The sequence below is a fragment of the Protomyctophum bolini genome (assembly GCF_963924005.1).
Source record: "Protomyctophum bolini genome assembly, chromosome: 10".
Taxonomy (NCBI): domain Eukaryota; kingdom Metazoa; phylum Chordata; class Actinopteri; order Myctophiformes; family Myctophidae; genus Protomyctophum; species Protomyctophum bolini.
The window spans coordinates 31,714,166-31,738,484 of record NC_137871.1 but is presented as its reverse complement, the minus strand read 5'-3'; the positions used below and the strand labels follow the sequence as shown (position 1 = coordinate 31,738,484).

At 42.7% G+C, this 24,319-nt stretch overlaps 1 protein-coding gene across 2 annotated transcripts in view; it reads left to right on the top strand.

The window, feature by feature from the left end:
- LOC308322571 (complexin-2) overlaps positions 1 to 24,085 on the top strand; it is a 42,742-nt gene extending 18,657 nt beyond the window's left edge. Inside the window, exons 1-4 of one of the 2 annotated variants that reach the window (XM_080773926.1) lie at positions 2,992 to 3,281; positions 7,499 to 7,645; positions 19,866 to 20,041; positions 21,712 to 24,085. In XM_080773926.1, the coding sequence (XP_080630052.1) occupies positions 7,615 to 7,645; positions 19,866 to 20,041; positions 21,712 to 21,909 (405 nt within the window). In that variant the 5' untranslated portion in view covers positions 2,992 to 3,281; positions 7,499 to 7,614 and the 3' untranslated portion in view covers positions 21,910 to 24,085. Of the gene's footprint in view, positions 1 to 2,991; positions 3,282 to 7,498; positions 7,646 to 19,865; positions 20,042 to 21,711 lie in introns of those variants that run through there. The other variant, XM_080773927.1, reaches the window with a different exon arrangement.
- Positions 24,086 to 24,319: the final 234 nt, after the last annotated feature.

Sequence of the window (24,319 nt, the reverse complement as noted above, 5' to 3'; positions counted from 1 at the left end):
GAAAATAGCAGATCTACAAGCTCACAATGAGTCACTTGGTGCCGCGTTGTGAGCTTGTAGGCTATTCACTATTTCTTAAACTTTATGTGCTTCTTTGGCACTATAGGTCAGCGCCATGGCAGCCCCCCTCTTATATCAGTCAGTGTACTCGAGACATTAAATCTGTGGTATGGGAAACATTGTATTAAATGTCTATGTGTGCCCTTGTTGTAATTCACCCCTTAATTTATAAAAATCCGGAGGACGGCTGGGGAAAGTAAAAAATTAAATGGAGTCGTGTAACCCTCCTCCTCTACCTTCTTGTCAGCACTGAGGGCATAATTTATCACGGCAGAGTCGCATGAATAAATTATGTCATGGAGACGAGAATTGGAAAGTGGCTGACAAGAGGCCTCCTACAATTGAGACCACAGACCCCCACCACCACCACCACCCTCACCTGCCCTAGGTGGGGTGGGGTCATTTCATTTGTTTTCCTGTTGTTGTTTTTTTTCAAGCTTTGAATCAAGGAATTTGATTATTCGATTCTTTATTATTCGATTAATCGACAAGGTTATCAATAGAAACATCCCAGGTATTGGGATGATCAAGTATTTGAATTGACCAGACTAGCAATAGAAAATGGCTTCTATAAAATGAAGCATGGATTGGCACACACATATTCACTGAAGGCAGTTGAGAACTTCAGAGAAACATAATTTTACCACCTCAAAGATTGGTGTGCGATTGGTGTGCGCATGTTTTAACTTTTAGTTAGATTTTATTTTCTTCTTCTCTTCCACTGATGTGTATCCCTGTCTAGGCCAGGAGTAGACCAATGTATCCCTGTCTAGGCCAGTAGTAGACCAATGTATCCCTGTCTAGGCCAGGAGTAGACCAATGTATCCCTGTCTAGGCCAGTAGTAGACCAATGTATCCCTGTCTAGGCCAGGAGTAGACCAATGTATCCCTGTCTAGGCCAGTAGTAGACCAATGTATCCCTGTCTAGGCCAGTAGTAGACCAATGTATCCCTGTCTAGGCCAGGAGTAGACCAATGTATCCCTGTCTAGGCCAGGAGTAGACCAATGTATCCCTGTCTAGGCCAGGAGTAGACCAATGTATCCCTGTCTAGGCCAGGAGTAGACCAATGCCAGGTTGTGAGGTTTTCACAAATCAATTTTCACAAATCATTTTCAGTTAAATTGGGATTTTTGTTTTTTGCTTTAATCCCTGAGTCTTGTTATTGTATGTAACAAGAGAGACATTTTTCCTGACACAACATTGCTCCATTTGGCCTTTTGTGCCACCATCCCATTACATTTCCATCTATTAAATGAGATGTGTTTAATTCCATGACGGAACGCGAGCACCCTAGATCACATCGCTCAGATGGCAAATACCTACTCATTAACTCTGAATACCTCTCCAACCAAATGATTTGAAGGCAATCTATTGTCTATTCTGGGGGAAAGCGGATGAAGCGGATATTGAACTATAGCCTTTACTTTTTCTCTCTCTCTCTCTCTCTCTCTCTCTCTCTCTGAAAATCTTCCACAACACACTCCCAGTACCTGTCATGTACCGTACATCACTGTACATGGGCCACAAACGCTTTTGAAAAGGGCCTTGATCCAGAAAAGGTTGGGAACCACTGCAATAGATTATAATAAGGTAGCATTGCGCGTGTTTGAGTGGGCGTGTGCGTGTATGATAGCAATCGTGAGTGTTTGTGTCTAGAATATTGCAGTACACAGTAGTTTCCCCTCCCATCATCGTCGTTCCATCTGTGCATGTGCACCAGACAGCAGTTGGGAGCGTAAATGTTGTTGAAACCCTTGTGTGTGCGTGTAATTATGTGTTTGTTTGTTTGTTTGTGTGGGTGTGTGTCTGTGTGTGTGAGAGAGAGAGAGAGAGAGAGAGAGAGAGAGATAGGGGGGGGGGGGGGTGAGTGAAAGGAGGTTATATAAGGTTTTTAAGCCACCACCACCCTCATCTTCAAAAAGATGCTGCAGAAGAGAATAGAGTGGCTGTGTATGTTTGAGCGAGAGCTGCTGCCTTGACTCTCGCTCCACACTGCCCACCCACTGATAAGCACAATTATGTAATGGCCATGGAGGGGGGGTGGGGGTGCGGCTGAGCACTCATTCGGGCCTTTTGTGGTGTATGGAGGTAGAACGACAAAGGAGCTTGCATGCTCAGACCGCCCCTCAACCCCCGTCCCTGCGCGTCCCATCTCACATTGCCATTTATCTCGTCCATCGAGGACCCTTTTCTGAGGGGAGGACTTATTTTGAGACATTTCCGCTCTGTCTATAGTCTATACTCTACAGACAGATTTCACGCGAGAGTGGCAGGATAGGTGGGAGGGGAAAGATGCAGTAAGAGAGAGAATGTCATTTAGAGAGCGAAAGATAAAGACGGAGAGAAAGATAATTATCTCAAAGATGCATTCACACTCAACAGTTATCAACATGTAACCCGATAAACATCCTATAAGGTCCCTTGTGATGGGACCCATAGAGTTAAATTATAACCTCAGTTTTCTTGCCTATCGTCCATCTCATCACATAATGCACTCACACATAAACCAGTTTGAGCATGTCCATGCCATGTTCATTGTATGATAACGCCTTCAGCTTCTCAGATAATTACACTTATCAATCAATCAATCAATTATTATTGTGTGTGCAAAATATATACAGTGGATGTGATAGGAAGAGAGTGCATGTTTGTGTTGTCTGCGTTCTGTCAATGACTGATAGACAAATGGAGAGAGAGAGAGAGAGATTGTGTGTGTGTGTGTGTGTGTGTGTGTGTGTGTGTGTGTGTGTGTGTGTGTGTGTGTGTGTGTGTGCGTGTGCGTGCGTGCGTGCGTGCGCGTGCAGAGCAACTGATGGAGTGGATGTAAGAGACAGGTGGTGGGGTCTGTGTGCTGAGGGTGTGTTACAAAGAGTGTGGGGCGGGGAGAAAAAGACCATGTCCAAATAATGACGTGTCAGCGAGAGGGAATGAGACACCCAAGAGAGGAAGAGTCGGAGGAAGGGAGCTAGAGAGAATAAACAGAGAGAGACAGAGAGAGAGAGAGTGCAGGAAGGTGCTCTGTAGCAAAACAGAGTGGAACACAGCAAGGAGAGAAGTAAGAGAGAGAGTCAGAGAGGGAGTCAGAGCCAGAGAGGGGGATGTGGAGAGATAATTCAAAAGATGTTACTGTTACTGGGGAGGTGAATTGATGAGTGCCAGGTTTGTTGACCAACCTATCTGCACTACTGTCTGCCTCGCTGGATCTATACTCTGTGTAACGGTAAGACGACGTGCTTGTTGATGCTGCTCTTTCGCCCAGTTCTCAGATTTACATGTTGCACCTCGACATATCACACACTCTTAACTTATATTGTGTCTTTACTTTTCTCACTGTGTGAGATCATCCAGAAATACACAATTTTGCTGTAGAGGTTCATTCAATCTTATATGCTATGCTTACGATTTACTCTGAGAGAGACTGTATGATGTGTAAACTTTGCTTTTGTTGTTACCATGTGCTTATTTTTATAACACTGTTTTCCAAACACTGAGTCGGGGCCCATTTGGAGGTCGTGATTTCTTTTGGATGTCATTCATTAATTAAGCTTGCGTGCATTCGTGCATGCGAGCGTGTGCTCGTGCACGTGCGCGTGCGTGCGTGCATCTGTTGCTGCATTGCATTTGTTGAGTCGTGTCTCACTGTTCAATAAAGCCATTATCTCCTAAGCAAAAGTGTGTGACATCTTCAGATGTCCTTGCTTGCCAATAACATGTGTGCAATATTAGATTAGTGTGTTCCTGGGGCAGTCACCATCTCGTTGAGGCTGTATCGCTGACGATAAGGCCAAGCTTCTCCTGCCAAGTCGAGGGGGACACTCTGTGCCTGTAGGCTATGTGCTGAACATGTAACTGTACAGTACGCTACTATAGCCATCTGGGAATGGCTATAGCACACTGGCAATGCCACCAGCCAGGCAGGGTCTTTGCTGCAATACATGCTGTGGATTTTACAATCACACAGATAAGACATGTCAGTTCTCCAATGACTGTGATAAAAACAAAATGTTTGTCCTATTAGTCTATATTGGTTTCTTTTAGGGAAGAAAGGTGGGGGCAAATATATATAAATATATATGCCGGTATATACTATATATACTGTGTATATATATGCATGTGTGCGTGTGTCACAGTACATTTGGAAAACCAGTCAGATTTAGAAAGGTGCACTCGGTTTCACTGACGGAGGCGCGCCGACTGTGAAGTCCCCTTCAGTCGACTCTGCCAAGGTATGTACCGACAGGGAAAGAAGCGTAAATCATCACGGGGGGGGGAAAGCGGGAGGTGAACACGAAGAAAATGAGCACTCCTTTTCCAATCTGACTGGTTTTTCCAATCTGTAACAGAACATGGTGAAGGTCTGACCTAGGCTGTTTGTGATAGAGAGTGTATGTTAACTGTCACATGATGGTTGACTGTGAGCACAGACTTCTCTCTCTATTATGTTCTTTCTGTGTGGGGTGTGTATGTGTGTGTGTGTGTGTGTGTGTGTGTGTGCGTGTGTGTGCGTGTGTGTGCGTGTGGGGGGGTGGGGGGGGGGGTAATAATACCTCTTATGTTGCACATAATGTCCAGAAAGACAAAGTCAAGAGCTGGTGCATAAAAGGACAAAAACAATTACATAGTTGATGACAATAACCACATTTGAGTTCATCTCAGGTGACCAATACTCTGGTGACAATTATGTAAATACTGTGGGCCAGTATTTTGGAATGAGTTGAATGCCAAATTATAAACGGCACCCACGCGCACCCACGCACGCACGCACCCACGCACACACACACACACACACACACACACACACACACACACACACACACACACACACACACACACACACACACACTCTGGTCAATATGTTTTTTAATGGAAAGTGTTTGTGTGTAGGTGTTATGGATTTATGTTTATTTTGTTTTTGTGTGTAGGTGCTTACATCCATATTTTTGCATGAGAACTCATATTACCTGCATGTGCAATTGCAGTCTTATTTTTCTGATTGAGAGGTGTGTGTGTGTTTGTGTGCACACCACTGATGGTGGTTGTGCACATCTTATTATCACGTGTGTGTGTGTGTGTGTGTGTGTGTGTGTGTGTGTGTGTGTGTGTGTGTGTGTGTGTGTGTGTGTGTGTGTGTGTGTGTGTGCGTGTGCGTGTGCGTGTGTGCGTGTTTGTGTGTCTGTCAATATTACCAGCTACGTGTAAGTTAACCAACCTGTGTGCTTTGATGTCTGCGCAGCACAATCAACGCATATCGCGTCGTGTACTTTCCCATTGACTCACAATGGGAACACGACTAGACGTCTACGCGTAATTGTATATGTTTTTGGCGAACGCACACATAAAGATAACATGATTTCTTTGGCTACGTGACCACAGGAGGCGGACACTGAGGAGCATGCACAAAACTACACGTTATTCACTAGAGTGTGCGTGTGTGTGAGACAAGTGTTTGTCAAATATGAGAGAGAGAGAGAGAGAGGTGGTGAGTTAGACACTGAATGAACTTCTCTATTCGTTAAAAATCTATACAGCTATTTATAAACTTATTTTATGAAGCAACTTTAACGGATGCACGTTATTATTATACATTCTGGGTTTGCACACCACTGATGGTGGTTGTGCACATCTTATTATCACACGTACAGTCTGCGCAGAGTCTGCGCTTGGCGCTTGCATGCACGCACGCACGTGTATTTCAAAACTATTGTGAAGTAAACGGGTGATTCTCAACCCCCTGTTTGACATGCATATTAGTCTACAGCCCCCCACTTAATGGCATTTCTATCTCTGGGACCCAAACTTATATTGTAAAATCAATGCTAATTTAACTCTGAGAGTGTACAAATGGAACCAAGTGGACTCTAACAGGTCCATTTGGTTCCATTTGTACACTCGCAGAGTTACAGACCCATAACGGTCCATTTGGTTCCAAACTATCATTTAGCTGGGGACCCCCTGGAACTCCCTCAATGACCCCTGGGGGTCCCCAGACCCCAGTTTTGGAACCAATGGTCTATAGACGAGTTCCATAGTACCATTACCTATACAGTGTATAGAATACACTATACAGTATTTGACTACTGTAGGTTTCTACCCTTCCATGTGATGGATCTGTACCAAAAAAAGCAACCATATCATTCAAGTTACTGTGAAATTATTCATGACTCGTCAGTGGGAACAGACAGATAATCTATGGGTATTGCTTTCCTCATAGATAAGTGGACACTGACTTGAAACATGCTGTCTCTGTATCGATCCCGGGCTCTTCTCAGGAATGGGATCGCTGTCACGGGGGGAAAGGAACGTTTAGGAAAATCCCATTAGCTGTTGTTTATGTTACCGTACGTGAGCCTGATCCCTCCGTCGTCACTTAGGGTAGGGTGTGTATCTTGTGTGAGATCTTTTTTTCAGGATGTGCTGTTATCTTGTCATTATTTTCTTATCTTGTCCTTGTTTTGGTGGTGTTTGACTGACAGGGTGGTTATGGAACTTCTTGGTAGTATTGTCCACAAGATGTGGACAATAACATTAAATGTGTTCTCACTGAATTCTACTCTGTTGTATAGCTAATTTATTTTATGAGTTAACATACAGGGCCAGCAGCAGTAGTTCATGTGTAAGAGTGAGCCAAAAATAACAATCTGCATGCATGACATGATGTTTTTAATTGGGCATTAATTTAGTTGTGGTAAAAGTGGTAAAATCATTCAAGCCCCTCATCCTTCCACGGAATCTCTTCAAAATGAAAATGTTTTGTTTTTATTAGAACATCCCTTTGAATCACCTGTAGTCAGATTATTCTATTACTGTGTGGTCTTATGTATGGAGTGTTTTCCAGTGTCTTCATTGTAGTGTGGTCCGTAGAATTGTTTTTCTTGTTAATCGGAGAGCTGTCCCCCCTTTTTTTGTCATCAAATGTATTTTATTTAAGACAAAATAGCACAATAAAACATGTTGACACCATGAATGAATAAAGTAACACGTACAACAGCAAAAGAAAGGAACACAAAAACAAACAACAAACAGACAATCCCACCCACCCCTCCCCCCGGGACCAAAGATGCCACAAAATGCACACCTGCGTCAAGATTCCTACCACTGTGCAATGAGATTAAAAAATAATAGTAATAAAGTCTAAATCATGTCCTTGACCAAATCTGCAATGGAGAGCTGTCCCTTAGCTGCAGATTTCTAAGCAAAAATGTCTTAAGAAGATCGGCCATCGCCCTCGATTAAACATCTCTTTTCAGTTATTAAATGGTTTTATGTTTTTATTTCATAATGATTAACCACTTAAGCAAGGCCAACAATTTCAAAAATAGCCCATCTGCAAGGCTGTGCATCTGTTATTTTTCTATTATTTGACAAAAAACCTATTAGTTTGAATAGCTGTCACACTCACACCCCTAAACAATTAGCTTTGTTTTGTTTTCTTAACAGAGGTATCAGAGGACGGAAGAGAGAGTGAAGGAACAGGAACAACACAGGCTTGGGGTGGCGACGTGCACAGTTGTCTTCACGTTTGAGAAGAGCGACCGCCGTAATCAGCAGGAACCATGGATTTTGTCATGAAACAAGCCTTGGGTGGTGAGTACGCAACGCTACCATGCAGTGTGTGTGCTTCAGTGCACACTTGCAATGAAAGGAAAGATACAGAGAAACACCACTGAGACATGCAGAACATATATGTTACTTTCAGTATGTTAACATATTTGTATGTTTACAAACAAGCGCACACAATTAATATATGTGAATATGAAAATGCCTTCCAAAGGAAAGTATAGGTTAATGTTGCGATGCTCAGTATGCTCTTTAAACTCCTCCATGTTATACTCATTAAACTTTTTTAACTTAATTTTGCTACACTCACAGAGTTAAATGAACACCTACAGGACAATGAATTGTCCTGTATAGGGCCCTGGCGGCTGACCATTGTACAGGTGTCAGTGCTAGCGTGAAAGCCATGTGGATTTACATGTCACTGAAGAGGGTCAGGGGGGTCAATGCATGCTTAAATCAGCTCTCATCTGCCGCTATCAGCCCAAGGACCACGGGCAATAATAAAAGGTGATTTACATCCTCTCACGGCCTCTCTCCGTCTGTGTCCACCTATCCATCCCTCCTGCCCCAGGCTTTCATTTCCTCCCTGCTCTCCCTCTCTCCCTTCTCATTTCCTTTCATTTCTCCTCCGGCCCTGTTTTTTTCTTTATTTTTGTCTGTTTACTATCGTCTATCTCCTCTCCACATCCGGTTCCACGTTCGCTTCTGCTGTCTCTTCTCCTCTCTCTCTCTCTCTCTCTCTCTCTCCTTGTCTTTCCCACCCAGAATTTACTTCCTCTACCCACTACCCACTTTCCCTGCATGTCTCATCAGTCATCATCCTCTATTCGCATCTCTCTCTCTCCCTCTCTGTCTATTTCTGTCTCTCTCTCCCCCCACTTTCAGCTCTCCCTCAGTCCATCCCATCTCCTTGTACCAATTGTAATTGCCATCGGCTGCACCCAACCGACCTCCCTCTTTCGTGCATTTGTTCCATCTTTTCCCCTTCACCCTTCCAGCCCTTCATTTCCCCCCTTGTGTGTAGCGTCTAACCTCCATCCAACCCTCTCTCCAGTTCCCCCTGCACAACTTCCCAGTTCCCACCCTCTGTCTCCATCCCCCTTCTCTGTAACACATCTGTCTCTCATACCCTCTTTGTCTCTCTCCCATTAGACTCTCCTTATACCCCTGTGTTTTTTTAAAGGGGTGCTGGGAATGCTGTCTGTCACTCGCTCCATTCATCCCTCCCTCCCTCCCTCCATCCATCATCATTTTACCCATTCCATTGCTCCCTGTCTTTGTTACCATCCGTCCTACCATTCATTCAAAACCCTGTCCATCCATGTATCCGTCTTATCTATCTGTCTGCTGCAGGGCTTGTGGGGGCACCCATTAAGGCAGTCTCTCTCCTCTCTCTCTCTCTCTCTCTCTCTCTCTCTCTCTCTCTCTCTCTCTCTCCTTGCCTCCCTCAAGGTCCCCCGGTCCCTCCTCTCCACATCTCTCCATTCCTCTCTCGCCCTATGTTGGTTGTGGGGGTGGTGCTAGTTCTAATTTAACTCCCATTGAGGCAGAGCCTATATTGCTGTGACCTTTGCTGTGGCTGCTGTGGCCTTGAAGCATTTTGCCATTTATTTCATTGAGGGGCGCAGCTGGACGACGACAAACCTCAAGCACACTCCTGAATGCAATATACGAGCAGCCACACACAAGCACACACAAGAGGGGGGACGGCATACTATAGAATAGAATAGAATAGAATACAAAACATTGTTGTCACATACTTGAACATTTTCATTTCGTTTAGTGGCCGTCGACTATACAACCAGACAAGGCGGAATTAATAGAAAATCATAAATAACACCCCAGAGCCTGCAGTGCATATGTTGCTTCACAGACATTGCTTTTATAGTGCGGACAAGCCCTGGGGGAATTGTGCCATTTTCACATGAATGTGTAAACTTTCCAATAGAGAGCGGCGTGACAGTGTGTCAATCCAACAATGGATGTTGTTGTGCTACTCTTTCAATTCAGAAGGTTTCTGTAATCCTCCTCAGACTCAATGCAACAGTTACTATATACAGGGTAATATCAGGGAACTAGAAAAAGTGCCCTTCTGGGCACAGGTCTCCACCAGGAGGATAGGAGTGTGTGTGTGATGTTTGGCAAAATGTTTAGGATGTTTTTTGCAAAATGTTTCTTCATTTTGTTGAGGAAATGCAGAGCCAGATCACTCATAGAATCTCTGAGGATAGAATTCTGGATCAGCAGGACTTTTGCAGCATTTTGTACAAAACTGGCCACTCCTGAAAACTTTGGAAGGCAATCTTAGCCAATCAGTGTAGAATCTGATAAATCACATGACTACAGAGATCATGTTTACCGATTTGCGTGAGATTTGGATGAAATCTGTGCCATGTCGTCCCCTTTGATTAGCTGACCTCAGTGATCTAGATGGAACATAGGGTTTTAGGAGATCGGAAACAAACTGGCGCTGATCCATTTAAAGATTTCAAAACAAACAATAAAATCTTAAAATGGATCCTAAAACGTACTGGGAGTCAGTGGAGTGCAGCTAAGACGGGAGCGATATGTTCATATTTCCGGGATCCTGTTAAAAGTCGTGCGGCAGCATTCTGAACAAGTTGAAGGCGGGAGAGGGAGGCTTGGGTGATGCCGGCGTAGAGGGCATTACAATAATCAAGGCGAGATAGTGTATACCGAATTGTGTGATACAATGTGTACGAGTAATCTACAGAAATGTGTTTTGCCAAAATCTGCCTCATGGTGGCGCTATAACAGGCTGTTGTGGAATATTTGGAGCAGAGGTTCATCGTTAGCATCCAGGGAGTGTACTGTATGTGCAAAGTTTGGCATGGTTCGGGCCAGTGGTGCCGGAGATTATCTGGTAATGGACAGACGGAAGGACGGAAGGACGGACACACACACGGACGGAGTGCAAAATACTCTCTCCCCATGCCTTCGGCCTGGTGGAGACAATTAGGATGTATGACAAAAATACATACAATACAAAACAATACAAAGATTATGCTTTTCTTTCATAAACATTCTGTGTTCTTTTGAAGTCTCTGCAAAATCTCGTTTGCTCTCTGTATTGTCTCCGCCAGGCCGAAGGCAGATGGATCTGTCCGATTTGACATATTCCACCCTGATTGGCAAAGAATGGCTCCCAAAGTTTGCAGGAGTGGCCCATTTTAAACAAAATGCCTCAAATCAAGCATGCTTGCTGTGAAACATTGCTGGCCTATAAGCTACCTGCCCTGGCGCACTGTGTTACAGCAGCATGGGGCGTGACTAACATCAATGTTAGTCAACTCCCTCTCTCATTTACTTCACCTGAAGAATTCATGGCAGTGTTCAGGGAATCGTGAGTGTGTCTCTTCTGATCCTCATGTACACGGCAGCGCTATAGAATGCAACCCTGTGGCATTCTAACCTGTTGCTTCCCTCATGTCTCCCTTCCAACTGTCGCAATTTTCAATAGCGGACGGTATGCGCATGCATAAAGTGAGTGGCAAATCGGGTGGCAATGTGAGTGGCAAAGTAAACATCGTTTAATATCGTTTAATGCAATCAGATAGGACTGTTCTGTTTTTGCCACTCAAGCAGGAGACGTTCTGTTTTCCTGTGCGTTTGGGGTGAGGACCCCACACACGCCTGTCACGTCGGCATTCATATAGTGCCCCATCAATGCTTACGTTACTTACTACTGTTTGTCGGTGATAATTCAATACCCCTATTCATCCACTAGATGGCAGCTGCGTAGCCCTGGCTGGCAGCCAGTTTGACGCTTCTTTACCACGGTTGTCGCGGACCACGTTAGTATTAACAATGCGAGAAATGATAAATGATAACATTCATACACTCATCTGATGACAATCCATCACCCGTCTATAGTACACACCTGGGTCGATTAAATGACAAACTAGGGGAGCAGTTACAACTTAAGGTAGGCTAACGAGTGATTCACAGGTGATACAGTTGGAGTGGATACAGTATTGTAGAAACAGAGCTATGTATCATTGTGTCATTATATACATTCTATACAGGGTATTAACCCATTCTGAACGGGAACCCATTTTGGTGTTAGCATCATGTTATGCTTTAGCTATTGAAAAATAGCAGATCTACAAGCTCATAGTGGCGTGCTATGAGCTTGTAGATCTGCTATTTTTGAAAAATCGAAGAACGACTGACATTTTTAGAATCTGATCTCAGGTCAGAATGGGTTAATCAGACCAGTGTGTGTCCAGTGGAAACCTCGTATGAATCTGATCTCAGGTCAGAACTCAGAATGGGTTAAATAGCAGCAATCTTTTGCAGGCACTTTGGGACAAATGGCAGCATCAAGACTATTGATTGATTGATTGATTGAATAGTTTATTAGGTAGAAATGTAAAACAGCAACAGAGTACAGTTAAACACTTTGTTTCCATTTAGGCCCTATGCAACCAATTCATAGACATGACATGATGAATAACAACTAAATATAGTATAGTATTAAATAGTATACAAAAAAAGCATATTTAAGATGTGTTTAAAGGTAGCAGCTCTGTTTACATGTGCAGTAAGTCTAGCGGTCTACTCGGTACCAATCTGAGAACCCATCGTCAAAAAATAAAGGAAAGAAAACTCTTTTCCTTGAATTTGATGGAGTCAACAGTTGACTGAGAGACTAACTCGGTACAGTAGTCCTTAGGGTGGCTGTGTTCCACTTGTCCCACTCTCTACCTAAGCTGTCAAACTAAAAGAGAAAAACAAACGACAAACACAGAAAAGATATGTCTGTGTGTGTATGCGTGCGTGCGTGGCTGCGTGCCATAGACTGTAGAAAATAGGGTGCGTGCGTGCATGTTGGCATTTCCCTCCAGCCACTTCCATGTTTTCTTGCAAACTTCAGACCCAGACCCTGACATTTTGATTATAGCTATAACATTTTTCTTTCTTTCTTTCACCATACATGCTTGTTATTTGCCCGTGATGCTCATCCATTATTCAAATGAGTTCCATTCTTCAAACCTCCCCACCCTTAACAAATGATTCAGCAGTACAGTCCATTTGTCTGCCTGAGGCCCTAATGGCCCATGCCTTCTCTGCCCCCTCCCTTATGTCTTTACCCTCATTTTCCTCTTGTCATCCCCCCTCTGTCTCTCCTCCGTCTTCTTCATGTCCTCCCTCTCTTCCTATTAAATTACTGTATTATTAGATACAGTAGATTTCTCAACGTATTCAGCGTTGGATTTTCTGGGGTCGGGTGGGGATATGTTTTATCCCTACTTCTTGTCAGACTGAATTATATACGTGCATTTCCTTTTGGTATAAATGTACATCGTCTGATATGTTTGATGTTTATGTTTGATAATATCATAATGTAACAATTTAATCATAATTGAATGGGAGGTAGAGAGGAAACGGGGAGAAAGAGACAGGGAGTGACACGCAGCAACGGTTGTCGGGATCTGGATTCAAACCTGCATTAGAGCCTATATGTTTGTTATGAGCCAGCCTAGGCCAGTGGGCACCCAAGATTGAGACATTTCTGACTAATAAAGTATTCAATCAAAAAGGTCGGGGTAACACCGACCGGGTCATACCAAAAGCTTGTGCCTCCGTGCTTAGCAAGGGAGGCAGGGTTGGATTTTGGGTAAATCCCTGCAACATACTAGCCTCATGTCCAAGGGATGTACTCGTAATGTACATCAAGCCGCCTCACTCAACAGAAACCGGAGACATGTGATGCGCAATGGGCCACATGGCTCGGCTAACTATATTATCCCTGGTGTCTCTATTTTTGTCAAATTATCATTTTTTTAATTCAAAAATAGTGAGAATAGCTGATCTACAAAGCTCTGCAACACGTCAAAGCAGAACTTGGTGGTAAAAAAGATCATTGCTAATGTAGCTAATGGTGGAATTGGACCCTGAAGTGATGCATTTAATATCTGCATTCCCTGTAAATGACACAGGAGAGAAGTACTATCCATTGTGCACAAGTACTATTGTGCACGCTACCTTAAATTGTGTGTGTGTGTGTGTGTGTGTGTGTGTGTGTGTGTGTGTGTGTGTGTGTGTGTGTGTGTGTGTGTGTGTGTGTGTGTGTGTGTGTGTGTGTGTGTGTGTGTGTGTGTGTGTGTGTGTGTGTGTGTGTGTGTGTGTGTGTGTGTGTGTGTGTGTGTGTGTGTGTGTGTGTGTGTGTGTGTTCAATATGACTATTGACTCAAGATCATTAAATAGCTTACACTTTATTTCTGATAGAAAATACGTTCAAGGATCTCTCATCTTTGAAGAAGTGAGAGATTAAATTACAACCCCTTTGTGCCTTCTGCCTTTATGTCCAGAATATGCACCTTATAACATGAAAAGAAAATGTGTAATTGGGCACGCCCCCAGGGCACTTGCGCCATTCATTTCAGACCATGCACCATGTGGGTTGTTTAAATAAGGCCTCTAGTCTTTAATGGACTGTTGAGAGGAGAGGAGATGAAAAGGAATGAAATGAAAGACAGAATGAAAGGACAGGGAGGAGGAGGAAGGGGAGGTGACGGATGAGAAGAGAAGGAAGATGAGAGAAGGATATACATGCAGTATAGGATGCATTTGAAGGGTAAAGAGGCTCATCATCGGTCTACTCATCATGTGTCACACTCTGGAGATTGCAGCGGCAATGAGTGGCACATTAGTCCTGTGTGTGGGCTGCTATGACAAGCTGTGAATATGACAGTGGTGTATGTAACTAAGTAAGAGATGCAAGTACTTTTTACACCATTAGTTCCAAAACGTTTTCACGTCAAAGAAAGATAAGAAAGCCAGGGTCCCCCATAAGAGGGATTTTTCTTTGAGAGAGATCTTTCTCTGCTCTAGCAGTGATTCTCAACCATTTTAATTTCAATGACCCCCAGTTTGGCATGCATTAGTCCACGGACCCCCATTTAATGGCATTTCTATCTCTGAGACCCCAAGTTGTATTGTAAAATCAATGTTAATTTAACTCTGAGTAACGGGTCCATTTGGTTCCATTTGTACACTCTCTGACAGACCCATAAAGGTCCATTTGGTTCCTATTTTTTATTTAGCTGGGGACCCCCTGGAACTCTCTCAAGGACCCCACTTTGGGAACCAGTGTTTTACACCACTGGAATATGATGCCCTGCAGTGGACAGAAATTCAATTAACCCATTTTGACCTGAGATCAGATTCTAAAAATGTCTTCTACATCCTGACAGTTTTCTATATGTCAGTCGTTCTTCGATTTTTCAAAAATAGCAGACCTACAAGCTATGAGCTTGTAGATCTGCTATTTTTCAATAGCTAAAGCATAACATAATGCTAACACCAAAAGGGGTTCCCGCCCAAAATGGGTTAAGTTGAGTGAAAGAGTGAAAGAAAGAATGAGTGTGAGTCAGAGTGAATGAATGAATAATAGTGAAAATTAGACGATAGATAGATGCAGTGCTGTAGCCTATAGGTTTCTTCCGACGTTATACCATAATTATTCCCTGCGCGACATGCATTATATTTTATATCTAGCCTATAGGCTGTATCTGTATGAAATAATTAGCAGACAATATACGCTTTTCTATTTTTCTTTGGCACGACATACGAGCGTATAACTACACCACTGGATAGATGGACAGTCAGACAGACAGAACGTTTGTCATGCCAAGGCAATGTCAGTGCAATGTTTATTTTTAATAAACTTTTAATATTTTTTTGTACTATTAGTCCTATAGTAACATTGCAGTGTCCCAATATAACAGTGCTCCAAACTAATTCGTATTCAGAATAATTGAATTCCATGGCAATTTCATAAAAACAAGACAAGTCTAATTGCATGGCTTTCCTGTGTAATTGAAAGGGCTTCCAGACTGTTAGCTAAATTAATTAGCAGTTATCTAACTAACGGGCTTGAATCACCCTACACACAGTGTAATCTTTAAATTTCACAACGCAAATTGAAAACATTTCTTCAGTCTTACTGGCGCTGGATCATTGCTTTCCTTCATCCTTTAAACTTGGGTTGCAGAGAGTGATGCATGCAGCATAGTGCATACAGTATACTTAACAATGCTTACACATAACCAAATATGTGTTGACGCAAGCTTTCTGTTTTAACGTTGCCTATGGAGCATTGCCTTGAGGTTTGCTGTTTGTACGTAGTAGCGTGTGTTGTGGTTCGTACTTCGCAGGGTGTTCGCTGAGCTGCTTGTGATGAACCTCCCACAAGGTCTTTGAGGTCTGCTGACCAGTCACTTCTAGTTCTTGTGGTATCAAAAACAAGACCGAAGACCAGGGAGGATTGTTTTTAGCCCCCACATTGTGAAACAAAACCTTCTCCCGCCCCAAGTTTAGACGGCTCCAACCTAGCTTGTTTTTAAATCCTGTTTGAAAACTCATGTGTATATTCTTTGGCTTTTAATTCAAAATAATTGACAGTTTTTGAAGCAAATATGTTTACTTTAAACTGTTTATTTTGGTCTTCTATTTTATTGTTTTTAATATTATTTATTTTATTTCGTTTTCCTGAGTGTAAACGCTGGTTCAATATAGTTTTAAATGTACTCTATTATATAACTTGGATTAGATTGGGCTACATGGGGACAGATGCAGTACATGAAGAGAAACTATGTTCTACATCTAGAATATAGCCAGCTGGGCAAAGGACCAAGAGTTTCTTTTTAAATGACAGAATGTTCTCCTAAGGGTCGTAACAGCAGTAAATGTAGAGTAAATGTAGAGTTAACTATTTAAGTGGTTAAATTAACACTCAACATTTTACCGCTCTTTGTCCCATCATCAGTTTTCCCTCTTTTTGTTCTGATTTCACTCATTGACCGTGAACACCCCCATATGGTGTCTGTAAAAGGTACTCCTGGACCGCCACGCAGTCAGTTAAAAACATTCATTTTGTAACCGGGGATCATGTCGTTTCGAGAAATAAGCCGCAAATCTAGCTTCTTTTGAGCCAAAAAGAAGAATCCGAGATATTACGATTCTAAAAACTGCGTCACCATAGACAACATAAGCCAGTGGAATTTTTCTTCTTTTTTTGTGTTATGAGCGTGTACAGGACACAGTTGTGAACCGTAATCAAGTGACATTAAAAAAGGCGTGAAAAGGCGAACGCGGCGCAGAGGGCGTTTGGGACCTGGAGGCGTGAAAAGGCGATGTCATCATCGAATGAGTTAATAACACATGCACTGCTTCAAAGCAAAAGATGAACCAATGGTATTGTAAAAAATAAAATAAACAATAAACAGTAGTGAGTGAGTGAATGTGTACACGGTGCCAGCAGCATGGCAGATGTTTGTTTTCATGTGGCGTGAAGCAACGACCACAGTAGTACAGTAGTGCCGGTGGACAGTCTGACCTTAACTCTGGTTCACCAGGGGTTCTTTTCCTGCCACCCCCTCCCCCCGCTCCCCAGCCAGTACACAAGCATCCCCCCCGCTGGGTGTTAATTTGTCATCCTGACGTGTGCTGCCCCACACACACACGACACACACACCACCCTGCAGGGCAATTAGGAGCACCATATGCAATTATGCATCCCCAGCAGAGCACCATAGCCAGCTGCACCCATGTGGTTTACAGACCTGCTGATATTTAACCCATTAAAGGCCACCTCAGACGGGATGCGAGTGACACGCATTCTCGCCTGGATCAGCGACGCGTCTGCTCATGAGGGGCACGGGACTCGTAGCGTGAACAAATAAAAACGAGCACACGCGTGGCAATTTCACGGGACCGCGCTCGCTTGCGTCACTGGGGGCATACGCACGTAAAAAAATTAGAACCGATCCTATTTTTAGAGAACGCGTAGGATGGCCCGCGGTATCCGTGCGTCTGGTGTAGCTGGTATCATTGACATATATTGGTCCTATCCAAACGCACTGTACGCGCGCAGTAAACGCATACGCACGCGCGCAAAATTGCCTGGTGTAGCTTGGCCGCCACTTATCATTGTGGCTAAAGCCAGGCTTGGGGACTGAAGGTGCGTTCAAAGCAGATACATGGTTCCAGTTGCTTCACTCGCTTCACTGTGGTCAGGTCAGCGTTGGTTATAAAAGAAGAAGAAAATAAGTCCTGTCGCACCAGCTCACTCGTTTCCATGCAGGAGCTGTAGCTGTGTTCCCCCTCCCTAGTGGTGGAGTATATTCTCGATATATGATACGATTATATCCAAAAAGTACACAGTAATTAGACGTTGAGAATGTAACGAAATGAACCCGTGCGTGTTCACCATGGTGGAACGTTAACAGTCCATTCCACTGAGTGGCGAGTTGGTCCCAATGTGTTGGCATGGTGGCACTGGGCCAGGCGCAAAACTGTATAGGCCACTGTTTGTTGTGGTGCGGCGGTAGCAGAGGAAGCATGACAGTGGAGTTACACCGAGAACAGTGGCTGTGTGCAGGTGTCGTAAAGTAATTCATTTATAATTTGTTAAATGGGGGAAAATATACCTCAATATAAATAATATTATGGTCAATGCCTGTGTGAAAAGTCGGAGCGATTGGTGCAGCCAGTGAGGAGCTACGACAGTGTTTCAGACATTTATTCAGACAGACAGACATTGAGTGAATTATAGTTTGATTTGGCCCCCGCCCGCATCACAAAATATATTCTTCCAGGGACCCCCAGAAGTTCAAAATGTAAAAAATATATATTCAAAGATCTTCACACAAGATAAAAAAAATAGCAGATCTACAAGCTCTTTATATCATCATAGAATAATGGTTGAAGTGGTTAAAAGTTAAAGTGACACAGATGCGTTCTCTGTCTTAATGGGTAAAAAGAGAAAGATTACTACGACAACAACTACCATACTGCGGCTGATACTATACTGCATAATACAACTAATACTACCACCACCACCACTCACTGCTACTATACGAATACATGCCCAGGGAATTAATCCATACTTATATCAAGTTACAGGAGGATACATAATACACATCCTCTCAGGTGGTCCTGTATTTACTATTGATTGAACAGTGCTAACAACATCAATATCAATAGGGTAGAGGGTAGCGTTTCACCAGAGACCATCCAGAGGTCTAGAGAGACCCATTTAGGCCTGACCTCAAAATTAAAAAAGAATCTTCTAAATCCTCCAGTTTTCTGAAATAAATATTTTAACAATTTTTCAAAAATAGCAGACCTACAAGCTCGTAGCGCGCCACTCGGTGGCGCGCTATGAGCTTGTAGATCTGCTATTTTTCAATAGCTAAATTATAACAATGTTTGAAACACCAAAAGGGGTTCCCGCCCAAAATGGGTTATTCCAGTCACAGATGCTGTAAGAGGTAATAGTTAGTAGTTACTCACATTGCGCTCTTACTGACACACCTGCTGCCAAATACATATACTGTACGTACAGGCTTATTTAATCACTGAGCAGCCTTGGGCCAGGCATGAAAAGAGGTTCTCTTTCAGGTTCCGTTGCCCCAGTCCAGTTTTCTGTTTCTTAACCAAACCTTAAGTTGGGACACGTCAGTCCACAAAAATGAAATGCTACCAGTTTTGTAAGTTAATCTATCAATGTGCACCCAACAATCTTATTTTCTTTGTTTTATTTGTCTGTTACTTGTTTGTTTTATCCCCACTTTTTTATTCATTGACCACTGTGGTTATTAATTCAGACCCTGGAAATTGAGGTGGTGAATAGGCCAGGACAGGTAGAGTAGACAGATGGCCAATACCGAACGGAAGTAGACTAGCTGTTATTTTGAGGCCTTTCCAATTTGGCTCTTCTACTTTTGCATTCTGTTCTGAGACAGACGCACATGCCTTGATAATCTTAAGGAAACCCTACATATACCGATAATCCTCAACACCACTTGGAATGTATCTGTCTGCCAATGGTCAAGCTGTTAAGAAATCCGCCTCCGGCACACCTATACTGACCAAGGATTCAACATCTTCTTGTGCCTCCCCCCATCACTGTCTTCATCAATGCTTTCTGAACATTCCCAATCTCATTAAAGAAGAAAAGAAATGGACCACCTACTGACCTTTTTTTACCCCTTTAATATTGTTTGGTTAATCCTAATAACATAGGCTATTTGTATCTTTATATATTCTTGAGTAATATGAAGATAAAATTAAGGACCTACTTTCCCTGCTACCTAAAAATAAAGCTACGCTTAAAAATGTTTTAACCTATGTCCCTTTTTATTTGTAGCAGTACTTCAACAAATGATACAATAAAAAAATAACAGCTACAGTAAACCTGTGTGTAATCTGCTTCTAGGGGCCACCAAAGACATGGGTAAGATGCTGGGTGGAGAGGAGGAGAAGGACCCAGATGCAGCCAAGAAGGAGGAGGACAGACAGGAGGCACTGAGACAGCAGGAGGATGAAAGGAAGGCCAAGCACACCCGCATGGAGGCAGAGAGGGAAATAGTACGGCAGGGCATCAGGGACAAGGTAAGGAAGGCGTCCTTTTTGGCATGAATACGAGTCCTAAAGGAATTATGCATTTTTGTAGGCCAACAGTATCCGTGTCAAGGCCTTGCGGGTTTGATCCCGGGCACTGCCAACTCAGCGCATGGGTAGCACAACTTGGGTGCGGCAAGTCATGCGATAAGTACTGGGTCCTGGGAGCTGATAGATGTTGCACCCCACCTCAGCCATCCCTCTCCCAGGCGTCTAGCCACGCGCATAGGATAGACTTCCGTGTTCTCGGCTGATAACGACTATAAGGCTCTCCAACCTACTTACTTAATTGAAGGCCTACCCAGCTCCCTACCCAATCCAAAGTTTTTTTCAACAAGATAATCTCCCAAGGCCGGCCCTTCCTGCAGGCAGAACCATGGGGTGAGGGGGGCGCCCAAGAAAACACAATGGGGCCATGGTCATGTTTCAGCTTTTTACACATTATGAAACTACAGAATGTAAGCTTTCATATGATGTATTGATCATTGAAATTGGAAAATATTTGAAAAGGATATGACCCTTTGAAATTTGTTGAACCAGAAAACCCAAAGTGGAGAAATTGCCCTGAAAAGATTTCAAAGATTTTAGCACCTCTGAGCCCCAGGAATGGGTGTGACAATATAGGTAGTTGTCTCCACCCCTAATCGCTTTCATAATCACTCCCCCACCCCTAACCGCTCCCCCCACTAGCTTAAATGTCAACTGCATAGCATAGTCGAGTGGACACGTACTTACAAGTAGGAAGTGGTGGGAATTGGGAAAAGTACTCATTTTTTACTTAAGTTAAAGTATCAATACTGCAATATAGGAATGATACGTAGCTTGCAGTTAGTTCAGTCAGATATACTCGAGGGGTTTCATGCCGTGCTCCAGGGCGCATACATATACTCAAGGGGTTAATATGCTGCTTTACTATGTGGGTGTATTCAGTGTGTGCAAGACCCACATGTCATTCGCTGATGTGGCAGTCAGCTGACCAATTGGGCTTCCTGCCTTCCTTCTGCTGTTCCTGGTTGTTCCGTGATGTTTGCTCCCACCACCACCCCGGCACCACCGGTGGGCTCTGTTATTTATGTTCCCCATGGGGGGTTGTTGTTGTATATTTATCTCCCTGCTCTTTAATGTTTAATGATGGTGTTTGATTGTGCCGAGCAGGGAGAAAAATGTATATGCATAATATTATATGCACACTGAACTGAACTGAAGTTGTTTAGTGCATGTTTGGTAATAATAATCAAAATCTGCAAAGTAACTAGTAACTAAAGTTTTCAAATAAATGTAGTTGAGTAAAACTACAATATATTATTGTAATACTGCAAGGACACACTTTTCCTAGGGTGCCAAATTACTCAGTGCCGGCCCTCTCCACAAATAAATCGATCACTTTGTGATTTTTTAAGTAAAATAAGTCAAAAACACTATTAAAAAGCAATATTAAAAAGCAATATTAAACGAGAGGGTGTGCTTCACTGTCATTTTTGGCAAAGTCTCATGCAGACAAAAGTATGACGGAAAATTGCAGGAGGCAGCAGTCTGGCCACACAAGACTATTATTGGCATGACAGCGATGTGGACCGACTGCAGGGCCAATAATGATGGGCTGAAAGTTTCTAACCTTGTCTTTCACCACACCACCTGTGCCCTCCCTTCTCTCCATTCAGTATGGGCTGAAGAAGAAGGAGGAAAAGGAGGCAGAGGAGAAGGCGGCCATGGAGCAGGCGTGCGAGGGCTCGCTGACGCGTCCCAAGAAGGCCATCCCGGCAGGCTGTGGAGACGAAGATGACGATGACGAGGAAAGCATCCTGGACACTGTCCTCAAGTTCCTCCCGGGACCGCTACAGGACATGTTCAAGAAGTAAAAGGAAAGAAAAACTAAACACACATGAAAACAACTGAACCCCAAATCCAGGGCCTAATAGGTCAGTCTGACCTGGGCCTCCTGGCTCTAAGGGTGAAAGGGAGGGGAGGGGAGGAGAGGGACTTTGTTTTGAGACTATAGTAAAAGGGGGTTTATGGGTTTCATTAACTGTCAAGTATTGCATGTGTCCGGGTGGGGTTGGGGGAGTTGGAAAGAATTTCTGGGAGTTTGGACAGGGTTTTAATTCAAGTTTGAGGGGTTTAAAATGGGTTATTTGTGGATTCGTTTTGCGAGGAGAAATAGACTTGTGAAGGTGTCCATGCCAAACTGATAGAGGCTAATTCACTGCCTTTCTAGAAAGCGTTTTGCTATATTGCTATATTATTATTTATTTATTATTATTATTATTATTATTATTATTATTATTATTATTATTATTATTATTATTATTATTATTATTATTTGTACCTTTGTACATATCTGTCCTTCTTACAACCTTCTTTTTCTCTTTTCTTTTTTAACGATGGCTATTTCAGACTATAGCCTCCCATTCTGCCACCTAGACTGTTTGTAAGTATTCTCTTTTTTAAAGTATTATTTTACGCTGAAACATTCCAAAATGTGGCAATCGCAACACAGTCATCAGGGTGCAACATTTTTTATTGATTGGTCAATACCTGTGTGGCCAGGCAGGTTTGACAAAATGGTGACCAATGGAGCAGTATTCTGTGAACTAAGGCCAGTGTGTGTGCTCAATGTGTGTATCCCCCTGCTTCTGTAGTTTTTAAAAGGAAACGTTGTTAAATTCTTCTTCTTCTTCTTCTTCTCCTTTTATTTCACTTGCTATTTTCTACTTTTATAGTACACATGAGACTGATGTCTTTTTTTAAATTATAAATCAGCTGTTAAGTTTCTAGGACATGTGCCTTCATATCATATCCTCTAGTTGAGGAATTGTAAATGAGGGTGTCATTGAAGTCATACAGGTGTTAACTGTTACTGATAGCATTCCACTTTTTTCCGGTGAATATGACACTTTTGTAAAAAAGGTGGCATTATGTTTTACTCATACCTGTAGGCATAGGCTGGGTTTACTGCTCTTGAAGCTGTTTTTGGAAATCCCATGAGCACTGAACACCTTAGGCTCTAACAAGCAGCATTTTAACATGCTTTAAACAGAACGATAAGCATATAGTTATTACATAAGTTGTACCCCCACTGCTAAATAGATCTCCTTCAGATTAACAATAAGATGAAGCAAAAGGTCACATTTCCCTTTAAATGTCCTCTAGTGCACTCACCTCAACTTCTGACCCTTGTGAAAAAGCGACAATGAATATCAGCTGGATAGACTGCCATTTTGAGGGGGGCGTGGGACTTTTATTAAAATATCAGTTGACAAAATAGATCCTATTTGTGTTGATTAGAAGTTTACAATTTAGGCATATAGCAGACACTTATCTAGAGTGACTTACAAGTGTGAGATCTGAATATGTAGAGTAAGCATGAACTTTTGTCAATAAACAAGGTGTGATCCTAGGGGTAGTTTGGGGAACGTTTTGTGAGGATAAGTAGACTTGTGTACGCAAATGTACACATATCTCAGTTTAGGGGTCAATCGTAGTGTGTTGTTTGTTAGTGTGCTCCCCATAGACAATCAAATCAATGCATTTACCACTGCAAAGCAGTGAGGTAGCCGATACAATATGATGTCATTTAGACATTTACTGTCCCAACATCCAACGTAAGACACAACTGGGTTACACACAAAGCACTTGACAAGTTGAGTTGTACTGTAGCTGCTGTAAACGTATGTGTTCATTCATATTTCATTTATTTCTCCCCCTCCTAATTAATTATTTTACATGTAAATGCCGATTGGCAAATGACATCCAACTGCATGTGTACTTTAGTAATTCATAAAGGGTTACATGAATGTGCCACTGATTTGTTGTGGGAGAGGACATTTTACACTCAAGAAAACCTGATATGAAATAATAAACATTTAACTAGATTAAAGTTTACTCTTCATGTGACCACCGCGCTCTGACTTAAGGTGCGTTACCCGTTCAAATCATATCATATAAATAACGGTAATGGGTCGCACACACCAAGACTGTATTTCAATCATTTATTCTTGCATGTTGGACAGGAACTCTTCATGTGACCACCGCGCTCTGACTTAAGGTGCACATCCTGTCCAACATGCAAAAATAAATTATTGAAATGCAGTCTTGGTGTGTGCGACCCATTACCGTTATTTACATGACTATTGACATACTGGAGAGCCCCTACTATAGTCTTTTTTTTACTTTTTTTTTACTACTCTTTACTATAATCTCTGCAGAAATTATGGCACATAGAATAAGTACGCACAATTTGGTTTTGTGTTCTACATCCACAAGGGTTAG